The sequence below is a fragment of the Setaria italica genome, chromosome V (genome assembly GCF_000263155.2).
Source record: "Setaria italica strain Yugu1 chromosome V, Setaria_italica_v2.0, whole genome shotgun sequence".
Classification (NCBI taxonomy): domain Eukaryota; kingdom Viridiplantae; phylum Streptophyta; class Magnoliopsida; order Poales; family Poaceae; genus Setaria; species Setaria italica.
In genome coordinates, this window is record NC_028454.1 from 35,775,547 (window position 1) to 35,797,088 (window position 21,542).

At 48.0% G+C, this 21,542-nt stretch overlaps 3 protein-coding genes across 3 annotated transcripts; 1 reads left to right on the forward strand and 2 right to left on the reverse strand.

Moving 5' to 3' along the window:
• Positions 1-8,154: 8,154 nt before the first annotated feature.
• LOC101753536 lies at positions 8,155-8,781 on the reverse strand. The gene has a single exon (XM_004969762.4). It carries the CDS (start codon positions 8,642-8,644, stop codon positions 8,360-8,362), a length of 285 nt encoding a protein of 94 aa, XP_004969819.1. The 5' UTR covers positions 8,645-8,781; the 3' UTR covers positions 8,155-8,359.
• Positions 8,782-11,223: 2,442 nt separating this feature from the next.
• Positions 11,224-16,625, reverse strand: LOC101753958 (subtilisin-like protease SBT5.6). Its single transcript, XM_004969763.3, has 10 exons — positions 16,478-16,625; positions 16,140-16,234; positions 15,890-15,987; positions 15,619-15,792; positions 15,381-15,492; positions 12,961-13,525; positions 12,773-12,873; positions 12,335-12,692; positions 12,046-12,259; positions 11,224-11,949 (listed from the first exon to the last, which is right to left on the reverse strand). The coding sequence occupies exons 1-10, from the start codon at positions 16,574-16,576 to the stop codon at positions 11,408-11,410; spliced, it is 2,358 nt and encodes a 785-aa protein (XP_004969820.1). The 5' UTR covers positions 16,577-16,625; the 3' UTR covers positions 11,224-11,407.
• A 1,272-nt stretch (positions 16,626-17,897) lies between these two features.
• On the forward strand, positions 17,898-18,862 carry LOC101754354. The gene is made up of 2 exons (XM_004969764.4): positions 17,898-18,408; positions 18,485-18,862. Exons 1-2 carry the CDS (start codon positions 17,926-17,928, stop codon positions 18,650-18,652), a joined length of 651 nt encoding a protein of 216 aa, XP_004969821.1. The 5' UTR covers positions 17,898-17,925; the 3' UTR covers positions 18,653-18,862.
• The last annotated feature ends 2,680 nt before the right edge of the window (positions 18,863-21,542 follow it).

The following is a 21,542-nucleotide window of genomic DNA, read 5'->3' on the forward strand; positions in this document are numbered from 1 at the left end:
GGTAGGGGCCACCCGTCAGCGACATGCGGCGGAGGCAGGCCTTGGAGCGAGCTGGTACGGAGGAGGCGGGCTGCTGCTAGGTTGGCTTCTACAGTACTGCTTTTGCGGAGCTAGGCCAAAAAGAAAAGCAGGCTAAAAGAAGAAAGAGAGAGAAAGAAAGAGAAAGGTTTTCCTATTGTTTAAAAGGGATTCAAACAATAATTCAAACATAAGCTCAAACACAAATTTGAACTCAACACTCAAAGAGAAAATGCACTAGCATGAATGTAACAATGAAATGCTATGGTTCATTAACTTATTTTTAAAAAGATTTAAATGCCTAATAAATTAAATGCAACTTTAGAAAATCCTTAAGTCCTTCGACACAAGTAATTAAATTCTAACAAATTCTAACAAATTTGATTAATTTGCAAAAATTTGAAAATTAGGGTGTTACAAATCCTGCCCCCTTTAAGATGAATCTCATCCTCGAGATTCAGATGGATTAGCAAAGAGCTAGAGAAATTCTGCATTCAGTTCATCCTGTCTTTCCCATGTTGCCTCATCCTTTGCATTTTGAGTCCACTGTAACTCCAAGATTTTGGTAGGAGATTCAGTTTAGGTGAGATCATCTTGTATATTCAACTCCTCCATAGGTAACTGTTCCTTTGAAATTCTAAGACACTTCTTCAACTGAGAGATATGGAACACATTATGCACATCTGAGAGTTGATTGGGTAACTCCAATCGGTAGGCTACTTCTCCCATTCTCTCTAGAACTTAGAAGGGTCCAATAAAGCGAGGTGACAACTTTCCTTTAACCTGCGCATGCCTCTGATAGGTGACACCTTGAGATACATGTAATCACCTTCCTCAAAGGTCAATTCTCTCCTCCTAGTATCTTCATAACTCTTTTGCCTGGATTGGGCTATCCTCAGGTTCTCTCTGATGATCTGAACTTATGTTTCAGCTTCCTGGATAATCTCTGGCCCAAATAATTGACTCTCTCCTATCTCACTCCAATAAGGGGGGTTCTGCACTTCCTTCCATATAGCGCATCAAATGGTGCCATCTTGAGACTAGCTTGGAAGTTGTTGTTATAGGATAACTCACTATAGGGCAAACTCTTATCCCAACTACCTTCATGTTTTAGAGTGCAGGCTCTCAACATGTCCTTTAGAATCTAATTTTTCCTCTTAGTCTGTCCATCTATCTGAGGATGGTAGGCTAAACTAAAATTCAATTTAGTATCCATGGATTCATGAAGTTTCTGCCAGAAACGAGATGTAAATTGAGTACTTCTATCAGACACTATCTTCTTGGCACACCATGCAGACACACAATCCTTGACATATACAATTCTACCAATCTAGCTCAGAGTGAGTGGTCTTCATAGGAATGAAGTGAGCTACTTTAGCCAACCTATCCACAATTACCCATATAAAGTCATAACTAGCTTGAGTACGAGGCAATCCCACTATGAAGTCCATACTAATCTCTTCCGACTTCCATACTGGCACCTTTAATGGTAGAAGTAATCTAGCAGGCCTCTGATGTTCAGCTTTGACCCTCTGGCATATATCACACAAGGTACGTGCTTAGCCACATCTCTCTTCAACCCATACCACCAATACTTCTCCTTGAGGTCTTGGTACATCTTGGTACTACCAGGATGGATAGAGTAGGTTGAATCATGAGCTTCCCTCAAGATGGTGTCTCGGAGATTTCCCACATCTGGCACACAAATCCTTTTCCTGAACCATATAGTCCCTTGATCATCCTCTATGAAATCTGGAGATTTTCCTTCTTCCATAAGCTCCTTGATCTCCTTGATCTTGGCATCCTCAAGCTGTCCCTTCCGTATTTCCTGTTTTAGAGTCGGTTCTATTTCCATAGTCACTCTTTTAGTACGAGCAACTATCCCCAAGTTGAGTTTCCCAAACTCCTTCATCAATTCATCAAGCATTTGAAATGCTAGAGCCATGTTGGCATGACTCTTCCGACTCAAGGCATCTGCAACCAAATTTGCTTTACCAGGGTGAGAGTGAATCTCCATATCATAATCCTTGATCAGCTCCAACCAACGGTGCTGCCTCAGATTAAGGTCCTTCTGAGTGAAGATGTACTTTAGACTCTTGTGATTAGTGTAGATCTGGCATTTGGTTCCAAGAATATAATACCTCCAAATCTTCGAGGCATGCACTACTGCTGCTAACTCCAAATTATGAGTAGGATAATTCTGCTCATGTTTCCTCAATTGCCTGGATGCATAGGCTATAATATGTCCCTCCTGCATAAGAACACAGCCTAAGCCCTCTTAAGACGCATCACAATAGATATCAAAACTCTTCTGCAGATTTGACATCGCTAGCACTGGAGCTGTAGCCAATCTCTTCTTCAACTCCTCAAAGCTAGCTTGACAGGCTTTAGTCCACTTGAATTCCTTTCCCTTCTCTAATAGTGATGTGAGAGGCTTCACTATTTTAGAGAATCCTTCAATGAACCTACGGTGGTATCCAGCAAGTCCAAGAAAACTCATGAGTTCTGTAACTGTCTGTGGTGACATCCACTTCAAAACATCCCTAACTTTGACTGGATCCACTGCAATTCCTCCATTGGTGATGACATGACCAAAAAAAGAAACCTGATTGAGCCAGAAATCACACTTGCTGAACTTTTCATACAACTGATTCTTCTTGAGCTTCTAGAGTACTAGCCTCAAATATTCCTTATACTCTTCCTCATTCTTGGAGTAGATCATAATATTATCAATGAATACCACAACAAACTTATCAAGATACTCCATAAATACCTTGTTCATCAGATACATGAAATAGGTGGGTGCATTAGCCAACCCAAACGACATAACTGTGTACTCATAAAGCCCACATCTGATGGTGAAAGCGGTCTTGGGAATATCGGATGGCTTGATCTTCATCTGATGATAGCCAGAAAGCAAATCAATCTTGGAGAATACCTTGGCTCCTCTCATCTGATTAAATAAATTTTCAATGTGAGGCAATGGATACTTGTTCTTGATGGTCACCATATTAAGTGATCTGTAGTCCACACACATCCTTTGAGTACCATCCTTCTTCTCTACAAAGATGACTGGTGCTCCCCATGGTGATGAACTAGGGCGAATGAACTCCTTATCCAATAATTCCTTTAATTGATTCTTAAGCTCTTTTAATTCATCAACAAACATTCTATATGAATGCTTAGAAATAGGTGCAGTGCTAGGTAAAAGATTAATAACAAACTTAATATCTTGGTCAGGTGGCATACCTAGTAACTCATCCGGAAAAACATCTGGGTAGTCACACACCACTTTGATATCCTCCAAAGCTTTCCTACCCAACTGATTCACTACACAATCTACTGCTGATAGTAAAGTAGCCACAAATTCAATCCTTTCCCCATCAAGACTGGTGAGAAGAACTGACCTCTTGGCACACTAAATGACCGCATCAAACTTGTTCAACCACCCCATCAAGACCGCTGAGAAGAACAAATATGAAGGATTCCTTGAAGTGAGAGTAAGAAGCATAGAGTGAAAAGAATGACAAAAGCAAGATAAAGAAGCAAGTAGAGCAATAAGGATGAGATAAAAGCAAGAATAAGCATATTAAAGAAGATTTAAAGCAAGCATTAAGTAAGAATGGCTAGTAAAGCATTATAATCTTTAAATTCGATCATTTTCTAACTAGGCTAACATCCTACAGTTAACGCAGCTCTGGTACCACTTCTGCCACACCCGATTTTAAAGGCAAAACCAGATGAATAAGTTACATGTGCGCCAGGATCAAGTTTCACACATGCAACGACTTCAGTAAATACCATAGGCAATGCCAAAACATAAATAGAATATTAAATTTATTACATGACTGAAAGTCTTTAATTCGAATAGCAAAACGAGTCTTTATCCTAACAGCGGAACTCTAACGATGACGACGACTCCACGGGTAGTTGACTGGTGGCACATGTACGCCTACAACTCCTCAAAGTCTTCAAGAACATAAAAGTATGGGGAAAAACTAGGCAAACCTTAAATAGGACCCATCATGTTTCTAAACATAAAGTGCATAGCAAATGTGGTTGCATAGGATCAAATTGTGATCAAGGACACGACTTGCCTTCCTGAACTTGCCCTTGCTGCTCAAAGACTTCAAAGCCTTACAGGTGATATTTTATAAAAGAAAAGGGGCTAAAACAGAAGAAAAAGAACCTAGATCTAATTACTTTTGAACTAGTAGATGGATCTCGGGTGCAAAAAGAGAAAACAATGAGGGCTCTTTAACAAAAGTGGCGTGGGTGGCTCTGGTTGACCGGTATTGACCTAGTTTGACCTAGCCCAGATTAGATCTAGACCGCTGGGTCGCGATCGAACGGCTGGCGGTAGGCCGAGAGGAAGCGAGCGGCGCGCGAGCGGTGGAGATGGCGGTGCGCGGCGGCGGAACAGGGCTGACTCATCGGAACCAGCTTGTATTCGAGCGACCGGCCACAAGAAGCGACGTGATTTGGCCCTGGAGTCACCAAGAGGGTGGCGAAGCAATATGTGCGGGTTTACGATAGGATTAGAAGGTGACGGTGACGTGAAGCTTGAAGAGGTGGCACGGCGGCGGACCGGCAAGTCCGGCGAGCTCGGGGACGCGAAGGAAGTCACGGGAGCGCACGGGATCCTTACGAGCGGCTTCCTTACCACGACATAAAGCTCCGGGTAGTGATCTTGTCGATGACAAGGCAACGAGAGCAGAGATCGAGTGCAGCGGCCTGGCCACTCGGGTTGTGGCACGCAGGTGGCTCTGGAGCTCGAGCGCGGGGCTTAGGGCTTGGTGAGGGTCAGTGCGAGGTGGTGACGTGGTTTATAAAGCCCTAGGGGTGGCCTTGGCGTGCAGGCCAAGCCTTGAAGGTGGGGGCGCGCGCGACACGGACTCGAGCTCGAGTTCAGCTCAGGTGTGTGTGGGAGGAGGGGGATGACGGGTGGGGGCCACCCGTCAGCGACACGTGGCGGAGGCAGGCGCTGGAGCTAGCTGGTGCGGAGAAGGCAGGCTGCTGCTAAGCTAGCCTTCTAGGTTGGCTTCTACGGTACTGCTTTTGCGGATCTAGGCCAAAAAGAAACGCAGGCTAAAAGAAGAGAGAGAGAGAAAGAAAGAGAAAGGTTCGCCTATTGTTTAAAAGGGATTCAAACAATAATTCAAACATGAGCTCAAACACAAATTTGAACTCAACACTAAAAGAGAAAATGTACCAACATGAATGCAATAATGAAATGCTATGATTCATTAACTTATTTTTAAAAAGATTTAAATGCCTAATAAATTAAATGCAACTTCAGAAAATCCTAAGTCCTTAGACACAAGCCATTAAATTCTAGCAAATTCTAACAAATTTTATTAATTTGCTAAAGTTTGAAAATTAGGGTGTTACACCGTGGCTCCTATTCTCTCCTCTTCAGCGAGCTTTTTAGGTGAAGACCTTGACTAGTTTGGTCGGATGATGGCGGCGCAGTGGTGTCATCCCCTCCCTTTAGGCGTCGTCTTAGGAGCTCTGTCGATTGACACTGCCACTCCTAGCTCTCTTGGGTGGTTGGTGGAGGTTGTTCAACAGGTGTGATTGGTCGTATTACTACAGAACGTTTCTGACATCAAGAGTTTATAAGTAGACGAGTGATGTGAAGATTTGTTGCTGCATGAATACAAAACAAGGTTGATGTAATGACGTAGAAGAAGTTCGAAGATTAGTCTTTCTAACTTTCTTTCTTAGGGGGTGTTTGGATCCCCGGGCTAAACTTTAGCCCCTGTCACATCGAATGTTTGGACACTAATTAGAAGTATTAAACATAGGCTAATTACAAAACTAATTTCACAACCCCTAGGCTAAATCGCGAGACGAATCCATTAAGTCTAATTAGTCCATGATTTGATAATATGATGCTACAGGAAACATTCACTAATGATAGATTAATTAGGCTTAATAGATTCGTCTCGCGATTTAGCCTAGGGATTCTACAATTAGTTTTGTAATTAGCTCATGTTTAATCCTCCTATTTAGCATCCAAATATCCGATGTGACACGGACTAAACTTTAGCTCCAGGATCAAACACCCCCTTAGTCTTGTGTTTTTCTCTTGTTTGTTGGGTTTTTCAGTTTTGAGAATTGGAGTATAAGAACTCTTGTAATTTGAAGTCGCGATTGTATACTGCAAGTCTGACGTGTCCTACCTGTGGACGTGCAACGTCAGCCCTTTGGTTGTTGCGTTTTCAATAGAAGGAACAATGGATGCTTCCGGTAAGTCAATGATTATTTCACTAGTATAGTATTAGCAACATGAGGCCAGGATAATGAACAGGTGGAGCAGAACCCTCAGATCAAGAACTTTTTAAAATTGTGCATGTAGAGCTTTTTCGAAAAGCTGCTACTGAATTTTTTCTGGACTTCCAGCTTGTCGGAAGCCACATGAAAAATTCGTTGTTTATTTAAAACTTTTCACGTTGATGCTAGGGAGGTCAATGCATCCTTCCTATTGTGGGCAAGGAACCCAAACCAGGGTGCCCACGTCTCCGTGGGGCGCAACCAACCAATTGGGATGCTCCCGGTTCTTCAAAGTCAGCCGTAAAATGGTGTCCTGCATATCCAGATGCTTCGATATAGAGGGCGACACCTATACGTCGTTCATAAAGGTTTCGTGTAGACAAGTGTGCTGGTGTACACCTGGATGGATAGGAAAGAGGACGACAAGGGTTACTTCCAGGGGTAAAATTTCAGCATACCAAAATGGGAGGAGGAGATAAGGTTGTTTATGTAGGGGAGAAAATGTTTATCTGCTTGGGATACTTGTGCTGAGGTGTGTGCTACTCATCTCGTAGCTGTAAATCTTATCAAAAGGCTCAATATAAAATTTTCAACCCCTTCCTGCAGATAGGTTCCTTCTTGCAGGATAAACTCCTGCTCTAGTAGTTACTTTGAGAGATTCCTTTCTGTTAGAGGGAAAGAATTGGCTGAACTGGGGGAAAATGGTATTAGCCATTTTTCTTGTTTCTTCCCACGAGATGAACAAGCATAATTTGGTTAGTTTTCATGTTCAGCTCACAGCTAAAAGTGACTAATATTCAAGTTCATCTGAACTGACTTTGGGATTCCGCTGAAATTCACTTTGACACTGAAATCTAACTGCACGACAACCGTTAGAATAAAACAAACGTGGCCATCCTCAAGAACAAATCACATGAGCTTGCTAACCCTCATACTCTCAATCGCAGTCACGTAAGAATTCACGCATGCAAAAACCTATATGAACTCAAAACTGCTCCTCCAATTGAAGCGAGAGGGCATTATTTCCAAACAAAATTTGTAAAGCTACTCGCGCATCTTCCTCGCCCTACCCCGGCCCTCCCGCTGGGCACGGCGAGCATCATCATCGCCTTGTCCCTCTTGGCCCTCCGGTCGACGATGACATGCGGCGGCACGAGGACATGGCTGCTGACGACGACGCTACCGGCACCGACGCCGGCGGGGCTCACGCAAAACTTGCTGAACCCAGCTGATACTTCGGTACCTTTTGCACCGACGGCGTCCACGACCTTCCGGCCGGGGATGTCGATGGGGGAAGAAGCTTTCTGCCGGAGCTGCAACTTCATCGGACGCCGGGGCTCGCCGGAGTACTCGCCATCGTCATCGGTTCCGACGTGAGCGTAGTACACCCTGGGTGACTCCAGGACTTCCGCTGCATCTGGCCATAGGATGTCTGCTTCTTGGAACTCTTCCTCTTGCAGCATCGTCTCGCTTGACTACTTGCTCCGGGTGTATTTATGAGAGGATAAGAACGTATTAGTAGTACTAGCTAGTGGACGTACGATTATTTGTAATCTCGGAATATTTATTAATCCATAGTCATTTTCCTGGCCTGTGTCGATTATATATTATCGGTTAGGAATTGCCAGCAAGTTACTGCACTTGTTGTGGTCTATGTGCACTATTGTTTGAGCAGGTCAAGAACTCCTAAGACATGCAGGAAAGAAAGATCGCTGAATCAGCAGCAACGTGTAATGGTGCGCGTCTGAAGAAACCAGCATTTTCAATCCATCCTTTTCAAAAGAAACAATGTTTCTCCGAACCAAATTGGCGAATGCACTGATGCACATGGTTATTTTACACATCAACACACTGCACATCTACGACTGAATTCACCTCACGTTTCGTATGAATTTACAAACGAATGCAAAATGCCTCGCCACATCAATCAATTCTTTCTAAGCCTCAATTCCACAAAAGGAACCAATGGAACTGGACGGCGGACGCTGCTGCATTGATGCTAATGCTAAGCTAACCGAGGAGGCAGATCGACGCGGCGCCGCGGGGCGCGCGCCGCCGGCTGAGGCTAGCTCTCGATGAAGCCGGTCATCCGCAGGACGGAGTCGCGCACGCGGCGCAGGTCCCGGCCCTTGAGCGTCCGGCCCTGCCCGGAGCACACCGACGAGGAGGCCGCGGCCGCCCTGCGCCGCGCCAGCAGCACGTGCGGCGGCACCACCTCGCCGGCCTGGTCCTCCTCCCCCCAGAACGCCTCCCGCTCGTCGGCCCGTGCGCCGGAGGCAGCTGGGATCTCGACCGGCTCGGTGAACGGCCGGCGCTCGGCCACCGCGCACCTCGACGCGCTCTGAGACATCCTCCTCCTCCCGCTGCTAATTGGCCGGCTCTGAAGCTGCGAATTGCAATGAGCTAGCTAGTGGCGACAGGGATTGAAATGCGGTGGCTTTGTCCAAACCTTTCCCCTCTGCCGCTCGCCGCGGCGCGAGGTATATATAGAGGGGAGAGGGTGGGCGCGGCGCGCGAGCAGCTGGGGAACCTGCGGCGGCCACCTAGCCCGCTGGCTTCGCTAGCTACCCGTCAGCTACAGGCGTGGACACGGGCAGCTAGACTAGCCAGGTGCCGTGTGGCGCTGCGCCGCGTTGTGTGACAGGTAGGTATGCGGCGTGGCCGTGGGGGTTTGACACTTTGACGTACGAAACGGGAAGGAATAATTCGGCCGGCGCGGCGCGGCGCGGCGGTTCAGCTCGGCCGCTCGGCCGGCTGCCTTTGGGGGAGAGAAGAATCGAGGGCAAAGCCATATTCCAACGTGTTCCTTCCCTTCCAATCCGGACTATTCAGTTCGGTTGCGCGGCGGCGCAAGTTTGGCGATCTCCGCGTGCCAACTCGCGATGCTTTTCCGACGTGCTTTCGGACGTCGTATCCTGTCATCCCTGACACCAGTTCGTGTTCTGTCCTGGCGTCAAGAAAAAGTTGATCGGGTCGTTTACTAGGCGTGTTTGGATACACCTGTCATATCGGATGTTTGATACTAATTAGGAGTATTAAATATAGTCTAATTACAAAATTAATGGAGTCTAATTCGCGAGATAAATCTATTAAGCCTAATTAGTTCATGATTTGACAATGTGGTGTTATAGTAACCATTTGCTAATGATGGATTAATTAGGTTTAATAGATTCGTCTCTCGAATTAGTATAGGGTTCTGCAATTACTTTTATAATTAGCTCATATTTAATCATCCTAATTAGCGTCCAAATCTGATGTGATCCTTTTAAAATTTAGTGCCTCGTATCAAACACCCGGTTTGGTCGGGCCGAAGGAGGATATGCTATGGTCGTCGTGTTCGTCCCCACGTGTGCGAATCTGCGTGTGCGGGTAAATGACAAGACGTCCGGCAAAGGGATTGCACGCGTGGAGCAGAGACTAGGAACAGTACCATATGTCCATATTGCTCTGCGACAGAAACTGCGGCGTTGCGTATTTGCCATATTGGGAGAGGAAATCTCCTTTTCTTGCTGAACAGATTTTGTTTGGACGGCACGTATGCTTCAGTTGGAAATTGCCACATGCCTATTTGCTCCTCTCACTGTAGACCATGGAGTATGCTTGCGGCATGACAAATTTCACCATACAAGGCCATGGATGTTACATTGTTACTGTTACTGGTGTCAAATCGTACGTCTGGGTTCGGTAAACGCGCCTGCACACAGTAGGTCCAGTGACCGATCGACGACTTGCTTGCCTCATCGCATATGCATCATCTCTGATCAAGTTGGGTTGACAGTGCCGTTTGCGAGGCATCAGGTAATCTCTCGTGGATACACAAAGAACAAACAAAAACAAAATTCTGAATCAGGATAAGCTGAGCTTCGAAGTGTCAATCGTGCTGCTAACTCTAACCCACCTGGCAATTAGCCAGACCGGCAGTTGCCATGAGGATCAGCTTAGCTAGCTAGCTAGGTTGCACGCGCGGCTAGGATGCTAAACCCTAGCATACCAAACACGCAACTTTTGTAATGAACCCGTCGTTAGGACAGGAGCCGTTGTTCCGGTGCTCTTGACATCCGGCTGTGCGCAACGAACTTAACGTGCTTCAGCTGGTAACTAAAGGGAAACGGGCACGTCAATGTCGCGGGCTGGAAAGCAAAAGCAAGAGGGCCCCCGGCATGCCGCATTGCTTTTGCTTGACTTGAAAAGACTATCAAAATTGCAAGCTACTGTACTGCTGCAAGTTAGGCCCTTGGCTTATCCGGCCTGCGTATCAGATGATTAGATCATGGCTGTTGTAATACATCGCATACTGCTTCCAGGGTTCATACGTATTGGTTCCTGTTAATTTTGTATGCAGTATTTTTTTTACAAGTCGTGCAACTAGTTAGCAACAAATGGTGCATTCAGTTCTGAAGAAGACGCGAGTCACTGAGTTACTGTAGCTTCAGATAAACTTGCAGGACCATATATCCTTATGCCCGTAAAAGCAAGAGCGTGCGGTGCCGTCATTGTCGAGTACATTATGGGGATAAAACCAAATTGCCACGCACCTGTGCCGCTGAATTTTCAGAGCTTACTTCTGGGAAACGGACAATCTACCAGTTGTCCGTACAGAGTAACTCGATAGAATATCCATCGACTCTGGACTCTAGCCACGAGTCCCGTCCCCGTAGCTTTCTACTGTGCCGTGGTGGCAGCATTTCAACGCACAGAAAAGTGGCGTGTTGGCTTAGCGCTACAGGCGTGGGTCATACACCTGTAACTTGGACGAGCGGACAGGGCGGTAAGGCATTGGAGCAGAGCAGGCATTGGCGCATTGCACCAGCCGGCGGTGCTCTGCACGCCACAGGCACTTCTCAGGACTGGTGTTAGTAGTACGGTTTGGATAAGGATACGAGCATCGTGCGATTGACGACGAATAATATAGGTAGTTTAACAAAAAGATGCGCCAGAAATTCGTGATTCTTTTGGCAAGTAAATGCCTCTGTTAATAATGCAGGAGTGCTATCACATCAACTTTGCTAACAGCTGATTACCGAGCCAGAGACCCAGTTGGTTTTTGTTTTCCAAGCAATGCAGAAGAATTTAAAAGATCACCTGTGCACTCCAATTTTCGGCACAAGCAAAATCACGCGACGAGAACAACGATGGGGCTCCTCACGACATGGACGCCGTCGCTCCACGCGTACGATCCCGCAACGAACTGCCCCCTCACCACGCCTCCGTTACTCGTCCCCGTCGCTCTCGCTTCCATCCGTATCGTGAACACCTTCTTCTCGCCGGCGCGCGCGAAGCGGAGCCGCCTCGGCGAGACCTTGACGGAAACGCCCGCGGGCTCGGCCACGGCGACGGCGTACCGCGCCTCTCCGGACCCGACGTTTGTCACCGTCCGGCGCACGGTCACCGTGCCGTTGAGGCCGTGCACGGCCACCGAGGGGTGGTTCAGCTGGTACGGCGGCGGCGGGCGCGCCGGGCACGGGACGGAGCGGTCGAGCTGGGAGCCGGCGCTCGCGCACGCGAAGCTGAGGTAGTCCTCGTACGACGCGTCGTACACAAGGCCCGGGTCCAGCGCGTGGTTGGGCCGGATGTGGCCCGACCCGTAGTCCATGGGACCCCCGACCGAGCCGTCCCCGTTCATTATTGGGCCGCCTTCTGCGTTGTTGGTCGTTGCTGCGGGGCAAAACATAGAGCTTGATGATTATTTATTTGGTTGGGATTTAAGAAATTCCGATGCGGAGTGGGGAGCAACGGCCATGAGATGTTTACCGGTGGTCATGATGGCCGATCGGATCGCGGCGGCGCTCCAGTCGGGGTGGGCGGCCTTGAGGAGGAGGACGGCGGCGGAGACGTGCGGGCACGACATGGACGTCCCCGACATGATGTTGTACTGCACCACGCGGTGGTCGCCGTCGAGCTTCGTCGGCGACGACGCCTCGCTCCACGCCGCCAGGATGTTCAGCCCCGGCGCCGTAATGTCCGGCTGTATCGGGGGCACAGGTGAAATTAGTACACGGTCCAGGACAAAATAGTTGGTGATTATGAGATCTGTACGTACTTTGAGGATGTTGGGCTCGAGGACGTTGGGGCCGCGCGACGAGAACTGCGCCATCACCGGCGACGGCCGGACGTCCACGACGGTCCTCGACGGGACAAGAACCGCGGTCGGGCTCGAGCTGGAATTGATGTAGCCGAGGATGGTTTTCGCATCAGCCGCGGAGACCGCGGTGCCCGGGAGGATGTGCGCGTCGACGGGGACCTCGCTGCCGGATGCCGGTGGGTTGCCGAGCAGAATGGCCGCGCCGCCCGCGCGCTTCACCTCAAGACCTTTCCCGACCCTCAGGCCACTGCCTCTCAAGCACACGACGATCTTGCCTCGCACCTTGTCGGCCGACAAAGAGTTCGGCAAGCATTGGCTGCGCCGTTGAACAATGTTAGCACTAAGCACTGTCCATCGTCAGTAATTGAAGACGGGTTACTGCAGTTGATTACTCACTTGGAAACGTTAGCGGGAGTCCCAGGAACAACGGCATCTGCTGCATAAACCATAGGATACGGCTTGTTGCCGGGGAGCTGGAATGGTGTTACAGTTTGGCCCTGGTTCAAGACAAACCACAAGTCACATGTCACACTCCACTCGTTGCATGCACACAGAAGAACACGGCACGGTCCTCGTCTGCTTACCATGATCCCCACGCCATTGCCAAGCTTGATCGGGGAGTCGAAGGCGCGGTCGATGCTGCTGGCGCCGACCGTGAGCATCCAGGGCGCGAGGTTGGAGACGGTGGCCGGCTTGGGGCCCGAGTTCCCGCCGCTGCACGAGACGACGACGCCGCGCCTCGCCGCGTGCAGCGCGCCGACGGCGATGCCGTCGTCCTCGAACCGCATCGGTGCCCCCGAGGAGCCGATGGAGACGCTCATGACGTCGACGCCGTCGCCGACCGCGTCGTCCATGGCGGCCAGCATGTCGGCCTCGAAGCAGGTGTTCTCGATGTTTGGGTTGGGCCCCGGGATGGGCCAGCACACCTTGTAGACGGCCAGGCGCGCCAGCGGCGCCCCGCCGGAGGCCGTCCCCGCCGCGAACCCGCCCAGCGCGGACACGCCCGGCACGGTGCGGCCCGCGACGGTGGACGCGGTGTGGGTGCCGTGCCCGTCGTGGTCGCGCGGCGAGCGGAACGCGTACGTGGTGTTGAGGGCTTTGTAGTGCGCCTCGTAGGCCTTGAGGTAGTATCGCGCCCCAATGATCTTCCTGCTCCAATTCAAGGCTCCAATCAACGTTTATTCATTTTATCCCCGAGCAGGGCCGTACTGGAGATTTTGAGGCCTGGGGCAAATCAAGAAATGACCCTATATATACTATAGTAGTGAAATACAAATAATCGAGATATATTTACATGTCTTTTTGCATACAAAGAACTGCAATATGAAATTATGTACGTATTGATTAAAGGGCGAATATTACGTACCAATACCTTCTTAACCTCTAGTTAAAGTCTAATAGTTGGGCCCCCTAATTTTTGGGAGCCCGGCTCGATCGCTCCAGTTGCGCTGCCTAATGTACGGGCCTGTCCCCTGGTTCATTTTCATTTCCTGTAGATTACTCTACGTTGCTTAGTGTTAACTAGTTTTATGCCTCAGCGAATGAAACATCACATAGGGGGTAGGAGGTAAGTAAGGAGGTATCTGCTAAACTTTATCCTGTCACATCAGATATTTGAATACTAATTAGAAATATTAAACATAGTCTAATTACAAAACTAATTGCACAGATGGAGTCTAATTCGCGAGACGAATCTATTAAGCCTAATTAGTCCATGATTTGACAATGTGGTGCTACAGTAACCATTTGCTAATGATGGATTAATTAACCTTAATAGATTTGTCTCGCGAATTAGACTCCATCTTTACAATTAGTTTTGTAATTAGCTCCTCCTAATTAGCATCCGAACATCCGACATGACCCTACTAAAATTTAGCACCTCGTATCAAACACCCCTAAAACCGTACGTGGACACGTGGCTTGCACATAGTCAGTTACAGTTAGCTTTGACTCGAGTAGCTTGCACAGTCTGAGTCTCTCAGAGCAATGATCAGTGGTGCTGGTGACACACACACCATTTCGGCCACTTGAAGATAAAGCAACACGTACCGAGGAAGGAACTTCTGACAAGGATCTCTGTTGAGTTGGTACGCATCGCAAGGATGTGGTATCACGAGATTACCTAGGCCATGTTTAGTTCACCCCCAACTCCCAACTTTGGCACTATGCAAAAAGAAGATTCCCCATCACATCAAATTTGCGGTACATGCATGGAGTACTAAACGTAGACGAAATCAAAAACTAATTGCACAATTTTGTTGTACTTTGCGAGACGAATCTTTTAAGCCTAATTAGTCAATATTTGGACAATAATTCACAAATACAAACGAAACGCTACAGTGTTGCTACAGTAATTTGGGTGCACCCAAGTTGGGCAACTAAACAAGGCCCTACTCGATGTTCAGCTGCAGCAGTACCTTCAGAGCAAAAAAATATCTAATCCGATTCAGAGGGTTTGTACGTATGCGGCGGTCACGTCTCGATAATGGCCCTCGTTTGTCCTGTCCCCGTGCATGCATGGCCGCAGGCAAATGACTAATAATTAATTAATTGGCAACCATGCAGAGAGGAGCTGAGGAGGAGGCGAGATTATAGAAAGGGAGAAGCTATACGTTGAGCTTATAGAAAGCGCAGAGCAGTGACTCGAGAAGACGCCAAGCTGGAGCCTTACCCTATGATTGGCCCTCGCGAGCTAAAGCTCCCGGGACGGGTTTGTTTGGACGCCTGCATATCATGGTCCCGATCCCGACTATACAGAACGCACGCCAGGCCCAGGCACATAGCTAGTGACAAAACCACTCCATAAACCGGTGCGTTTCACCTTTCAAGCGATCGAGGAGAATCTTGTCTGGGTTTGGGGTCGCCGCCGGCCAATAGTTCGCTATGCTATCGGCTCACGTGAGCCGATAGAGATGTCAGGTGGACGTCCAAGGGATGCCGTATTACCACTTTTCGGGGAGAAAAGAAATTGCAGCGGTCGGCTCTAGCGCGTGTGATTGCTGACCTGTTGCAAGACGAGGAGCTGAAGGATTCTCCGCTCTGGCACACCCCCTTCCACCGCGCCGGCACCGGCCCGAGCCCTTCGTCGCTGAAGCTCTTCGACTCCGGCCAGATCCCTGCCATTGCAAACAACCGAACGGGACCCTCCTGCATCAATGCATTCTTCCTTTTTCCACGCCATCATGCAGGACATTTTCAAAGAAAACAACGGCGCGGTGCACGGCGCTCTCTCTCTCACTCACCGGAGTCGAGGACGCCGACGATGACATCCCCGCTGGATTTGTCGAGTGACGGCAGCCAATCGCTGCCGTCGGGTCCCTTGAGCCCTTCCTCGAATCCCAGAAACTGCCAAGACCTCGTGGTGTGCGGCGCCCACCTCCCCTCGCTCCGGAACGCAGACACCACCTCGCTCCTCTCTGCAGCCGGCAGGCGGGGTGAAGTGTGCACAGAAGTCAAGTATCCGCCAGACGCAAAGTTACAAATCAAGAACTGTGAACTATACTGGACACGCACCTGATAGTTCCGTGGCCTCTTCCCGGGAGAGGATAGCCGCGAAGCCATTGAGGGTGTGCTTGTAGCTGTACAGCAGCGACGCCCGTGCCTCCTCCTCGCTGGTGAACGACAAAGAGCGTGTGTCATTATTGGTCGCTAGTCCATCTCCGCAAACTACCATAACATCAGAGCAAACGGAGCAGGAGAGGTGCGTGAGCGCACGCCATGTCGATGCGGCAGCCTCAAGCCTGCAGCCTGCAGGGTAGGGTACCTGCCCTTGACGGAGCGGAGGAGCGCGTGATGATCCTCCAGGATTGCTTCCTCCACCTTCGCTCCGGCGTGCCCGCCCAGGTACACAATGTAGACCTGTTCAGTTCACATTGGCGATAGTTCAGTTATGCAGCATGTCTCTTCTTTGCAAAACAAGCACTCAAATCTTTTCAAGTATGTTGAACCTGACAGAGCTGTGCTAACAGACTTTATCGGGTTCACTACCCAGCATGACGGGTGTAAGGATTTACAGGTGCATGAATAAAACCATCTGCACTGTCGATCTTAAGCAAGGGGAAAAAACATCAAATAAATGAAATAGAGTGAGCAGACGAGGACCTGGTCTTGCTTGCCGGAGGCGGAGGAGACTAAGGAAAGAGAAGAGAGGACAAGGAAGAGGGGAAGAAAAAGGCTCGGCGGCGCTACCGCTCCTCTCATAGTCTTCCTCTGGTGGTCGTATCCTGCTCACCTGCTGTGCCATAGGACGGCCCGCGAAGCTGTTTATATAGCGCCATCAGTAGTCAATCGCAGTAGTGCGGCCGAGCCACGCCGAGGTGATGGATAGGGGAGCAGAGGCAGACACGGACAGCCGAGTCTGACCCTCTGAACGAGATGATACTATTACATCTGCTAAGTCTTTCTTTTCCTTAACTCCATTAGATTTCCTAGTCTTATCCTACATTGCACCCTCCGTATCAGAAACCAATAAGGGAATATTTTCTCTTTAGTTAAAAAAAGGCGATCTTTGTTTGCAACTTGAGTCTGTGGTGAACTTGGACAGTTTGCAGCGACCCTGCTTATACAATGCAATACACCCGATGCTGCAATCTCTGTCACGGTGTGTCACCCACTGTTTTTCTAGGCTTCTAGCTCCTCGCACTGCTCATGGGCCATAGTTGGATTGACAATTCGCCACGACCAGATATCCAGTCCAGAATCCAGATGCCCTGCTCCAAGGGTAACCGGCGAGCGGGCGATGTTGCAACTTGCAAGTATGCATCGACCACATGGTAATCGGGTGTCTCGAGTCCGAGCAAGCAAGCTCACTGTCGAACTATCTTCTTTGAATATCCACATCCAGAGGGGCTGTAGCCATCGACGTTGGTCCTGCATCAAGCACGCTTGCAGAACGCTCCATGACTAGAGATGCTCGCATGGTCGTTTTGGCTATGGAAGGTGGCCCGTGCGTCGAAGCTGGACCGCCATCTTCTTCTTGCGTGCACGAACTGCACGCTCTGGCCGAGAAGGCGAGAACGGTCTGGGTCAACCGATGGTGGCCGTTACTTTCATCGTTCACTGATTAGACGCTTACAACCACAAAGCGCCAATCTCTCGTCGTCGCTAATCAGTACTGCACGCCGAGTGATACCTCGTGCTAGTCCAGATCTTGTGCGTGCCAGAAGCAGCACTGCACGCCGTTGGCAGCTACGATAGCTCTATATACTGTATCCATAATTCACAACAAAAAAGCTACAATTAGGTTGCAATAATTTTATAAGTTAGTTCAATAATAAAGATCATAAATAAAGTACGTAATGGCAATACAGATCATGCATGATATGACACAAACGGCCCCAAGTTTGGGAAAATCCCAGGTTAGTTTGTACGATACCAGACTAATTATATGCTGGGCCTATTCTGCTCATCGGCTGGAAAAGCCCATTTAAGTATTAAAGCCCAATGAAAACCAACGCGGCAACACTTTGTGCCGCTTTAGCCCACGAGGCCTTTGATAACTTCAGAGTTAATCAAATCCAAATTCTCATCACCACCGGCGGCCTCCACCGATGACCCCAGCCGGAGCCTCTCGCCGCCGGCGAGCACCGCGACCCTATCTCCCTCTCCTCGTCCTCGTCCTCCTACTCGTCACCCCCCCGCCCCCACGCGCTTCCGCGCTCCGCGTCCCGCTCCGCCAGGCCGCCACCCTCGTCTCGCTCTCCCACTCGCTCCTCTCCCGCGTCGCCGCCACCCGCGCCGCCCGCGGGGACGCCGCCGCGGCCGCACGCGCCCGTCGAATCGCGTCCCTCCTGTCTTCTCGTGGCGCGTGGGGGCTCGGCTGGGACTACCTCCGGCACTACGCCTTCTCATCGGCCACAGGTTGCTGCCTCTCCTGCGCGGCCGCCGCGTCTCGCCTCCTCGCCGCTGCCGCGGAGGCCTCGCGCCTCCGTTCCGCCACTGACGCCGCCCAGTGGATGCGCCGCCACTACGGGGACGTCCGCGACGCCGCCGGGCTGCTTCTCAACGGCCTCCTCGACGCCTTCTCCGAACAGGTAACTGGCCTATTCACTCGTGGCGCCTTCGATTTGCGCAATGCTCTGTCGATTACGAACTTCTATTGGGGTTTAGGGGCCGTTGAGAGAGGTGGTGATGGATGTGAAGTGGGAGGTGGAGGAAGGGGAGTTGCTGAAGGATTGCCTGGAGGTGGGAGCGAAGGACTTGCAAGGCTTGCTCGTCATTGCCAAAGATCTCTTCGCTGGTGCTTCAAGGACTTCTTCACAGCATAGCGAACTCTGAGGTTCGGTGACTTTGGTTGTTTCTCTTTTCCGATCTTTTTGTGAACTCACCTCACGCATGCTTGTGTAATTTTAGTTTACTTTAGAAATCTTGATCTTGAATCAGGTTGTACAGGAAAAAAATCCTTGTGTTATGGCTGTTGTGCCTGCTACCATGTGCATTTCATTGTGGGAGGTGCATACTTGCTAATCTAAATCCGTTTATTATCAATGGCGCTTCCAATAGCTTTAGGCCTTTTTTCAACAATGCACATACTATTTTATAGATTTTGTGGAGGACGTTGGATGCACAAATTTCATATGCAAACTTTGCATAGTGATAATATAAGATTTAGTTAATCTTCAGTTAGGTATTTCCAGATGGAGCAAGGTTGCAGATATTTGGTGTGTCCAAATTTTGGAACAAAGAACTTATGATATGCCCTTTTTGGTTGAAGGAGGTGATACTTTTGTATGGCTATTAAACAGTAAAATGAAACCATCTAGAAAGGGGTTCTTCAACAGTCGAGAACTTGATATATCGGAAAGATGAACTGCCCAAGCTGTGAGCCCTACAACCACCGCACATGATGTTTAAAACAAACCCATCATGCTTAAAGAATTATGCACTTGCATTTGCAATTTTGCATGGTTATCTCATTATGCTACATAATTGGTAGTTGATTCTATTAAAGTTACATGACACTTTTGTAATCCAATAATAAATGGAAACTTTTTTTATAACGATGAATGGAAACTTTTGAACTTTATTTGTATATGCCACTATGAAACGTCTAAAAGGAAAAGAAGATTTGAAATGCATAATTATCAACTATACCTTAACGCTAAGTCAATAGCACAACTTAGCGACATTGATAAAAATTGTCATAATGGAATTTCAGTTATTTAATCAAAGTGAATAAGAGAAAGAGATGATTTTTTTAATATGTAAATAGCAGTATAGCACCAGTTGAATTGTAAAGCCATAGGAAGTGCAGGCATTCTCCACGTGAAGCTCAGAAGAGAAAAGCCTTCTCAAACCAATGGTAATTGCAAAATTATGCTGCAGCACGTTGCAATTCCAGTCTTAAAGAAAAATGATTGTGGCTCAGATTTTTTTTGCAAATAATATTATACTATTTATGATCCTGTGCCATGTGAGTAATCACAATTCAGCGCGCTAACCAAGCATGGAGCATAGGGAAAGAAAGTACAGAATTTCCACTGTTTCCTGCAATAGTTCATGAATGCATCAGATGCAACGCACTGGACCCACTCCCACAACATGAAAGCTCCACTGCTGGGTGATCCTGCCTGCTGCACAGTTGTCTGTAGCCTGTAGGTTAAGATATCCTGCAATATTCAATGAGATTTTCTTTTCAAAACTGGGAAAAAGTTACCCAGCATTCAGTGAATTGAGAGTTAACTTCAATGATAATATCTTGAAGTCCAAAGATAGTGAGATATTCTATTTGTAAAATCTGATCAATTGCTGCTAGAGTAAAAACGTCTGCCGAAATTGAAAAAGTGACAACAATATTCCTGTTCATTTCGTCGATCCTAGCATGAGTTTTATGTAGAATCCACAGGACTTCTGCCAGGAGACCCAAAAATACTGGGTTGTTCCCATGTAAACTTGAAAGATGCATTACTTTCAGGGAAGAAAAACAAAATAGGGCATATTTTGCTGAAAGCAATTCTTGTTGTCTCTTTAACTGATGAGACCAACAGAAACTGGAAAGAAAACGCCATGCTAACAAGGGATATAGTCCTGTATGTTCCATATTGGACCACATTGGATTGTTGGTTGCTGGAATATCTTTGTGTTAACTGGTGCTGACATCTAGTTCCTTCTTGGCTATTGATTTCCCTGGTGGAAGTGCCGCTGGGGTGGCAAACCGTCTGTAAACATTTATCAAAGCAGTCTCGCATACATAAATGTTGTTTTCTGTGCACGCCTAGTATATAGGAGCAAACTTTTGCTTGCTGACATATCTTTGTGGTGATTACTAGTGTTCTTGTCTAGTGCCTTCTTGGTTATTAATGTATGCTTGGAATTGCAACCAGGATTAGAAACTGTCGGTTAAAACTTATCAACTGCTCCCACATAAATGTTGCTTTTGATGCACTTGTAGGGTAGTACTGTACAGTTTATCATTTCCTCATGTCACTTCCCTCTCAAGTTAGTGATGTGATGAATGGGTTACGATTTAATTCTGCATAGAACTGGGTCAAGTTGCCTCTGTTCCATCTGCCCCTCAACTCTGGTCATAACTGACTTGAAACAGCTTTAGTGCATTAGTTCCTGCAGTATGCATCTCCTATGCGACAATTTTAATCACACAATTCGAATTCTGGATATTTCGTAAGCATACTTTGATCAATCAGCATAGTCAAGGTACCCAGCTTTGGATATCAATATTTTGAACTGTGAATTGTTTGTTGAATATCAATCTATATCAGACGTACAGAATGTGTTCTGGCAATGTACCTGCTTGTACAGTTATGGGCGCTCCAAACTTTGCGAGTCTTGATTAGGCTATAATGGGGCATCATTATTGCAAATTTACTACCATTTTGGTAAGCCAACAATTGTCTATTGTTAGTGCTTCACTCATCTTATTCTAGAAGCTCCTCCTGTCCAAATTATAAGAGGACGTCTGATTCCTGGGGCTGATCTGGTTCGTGCAAACGACCATGGTTGCTTGTACGATATGCATCTTGCCCCCTGCACAATCTTGACTGTAATCTGCTGTGTATGAATTATGAAAAGAAAATGAAGTTAGGCTCATATGTTTCATGAATCAATGCATGTAGCATATCTGAAACTGGTTTAGATTGTGTCTTAACGCTCCAAAACTAGTATGCTGAACATTAAGTAAGCTGGTAGCCATCAGTAAGAGGCATCGGTT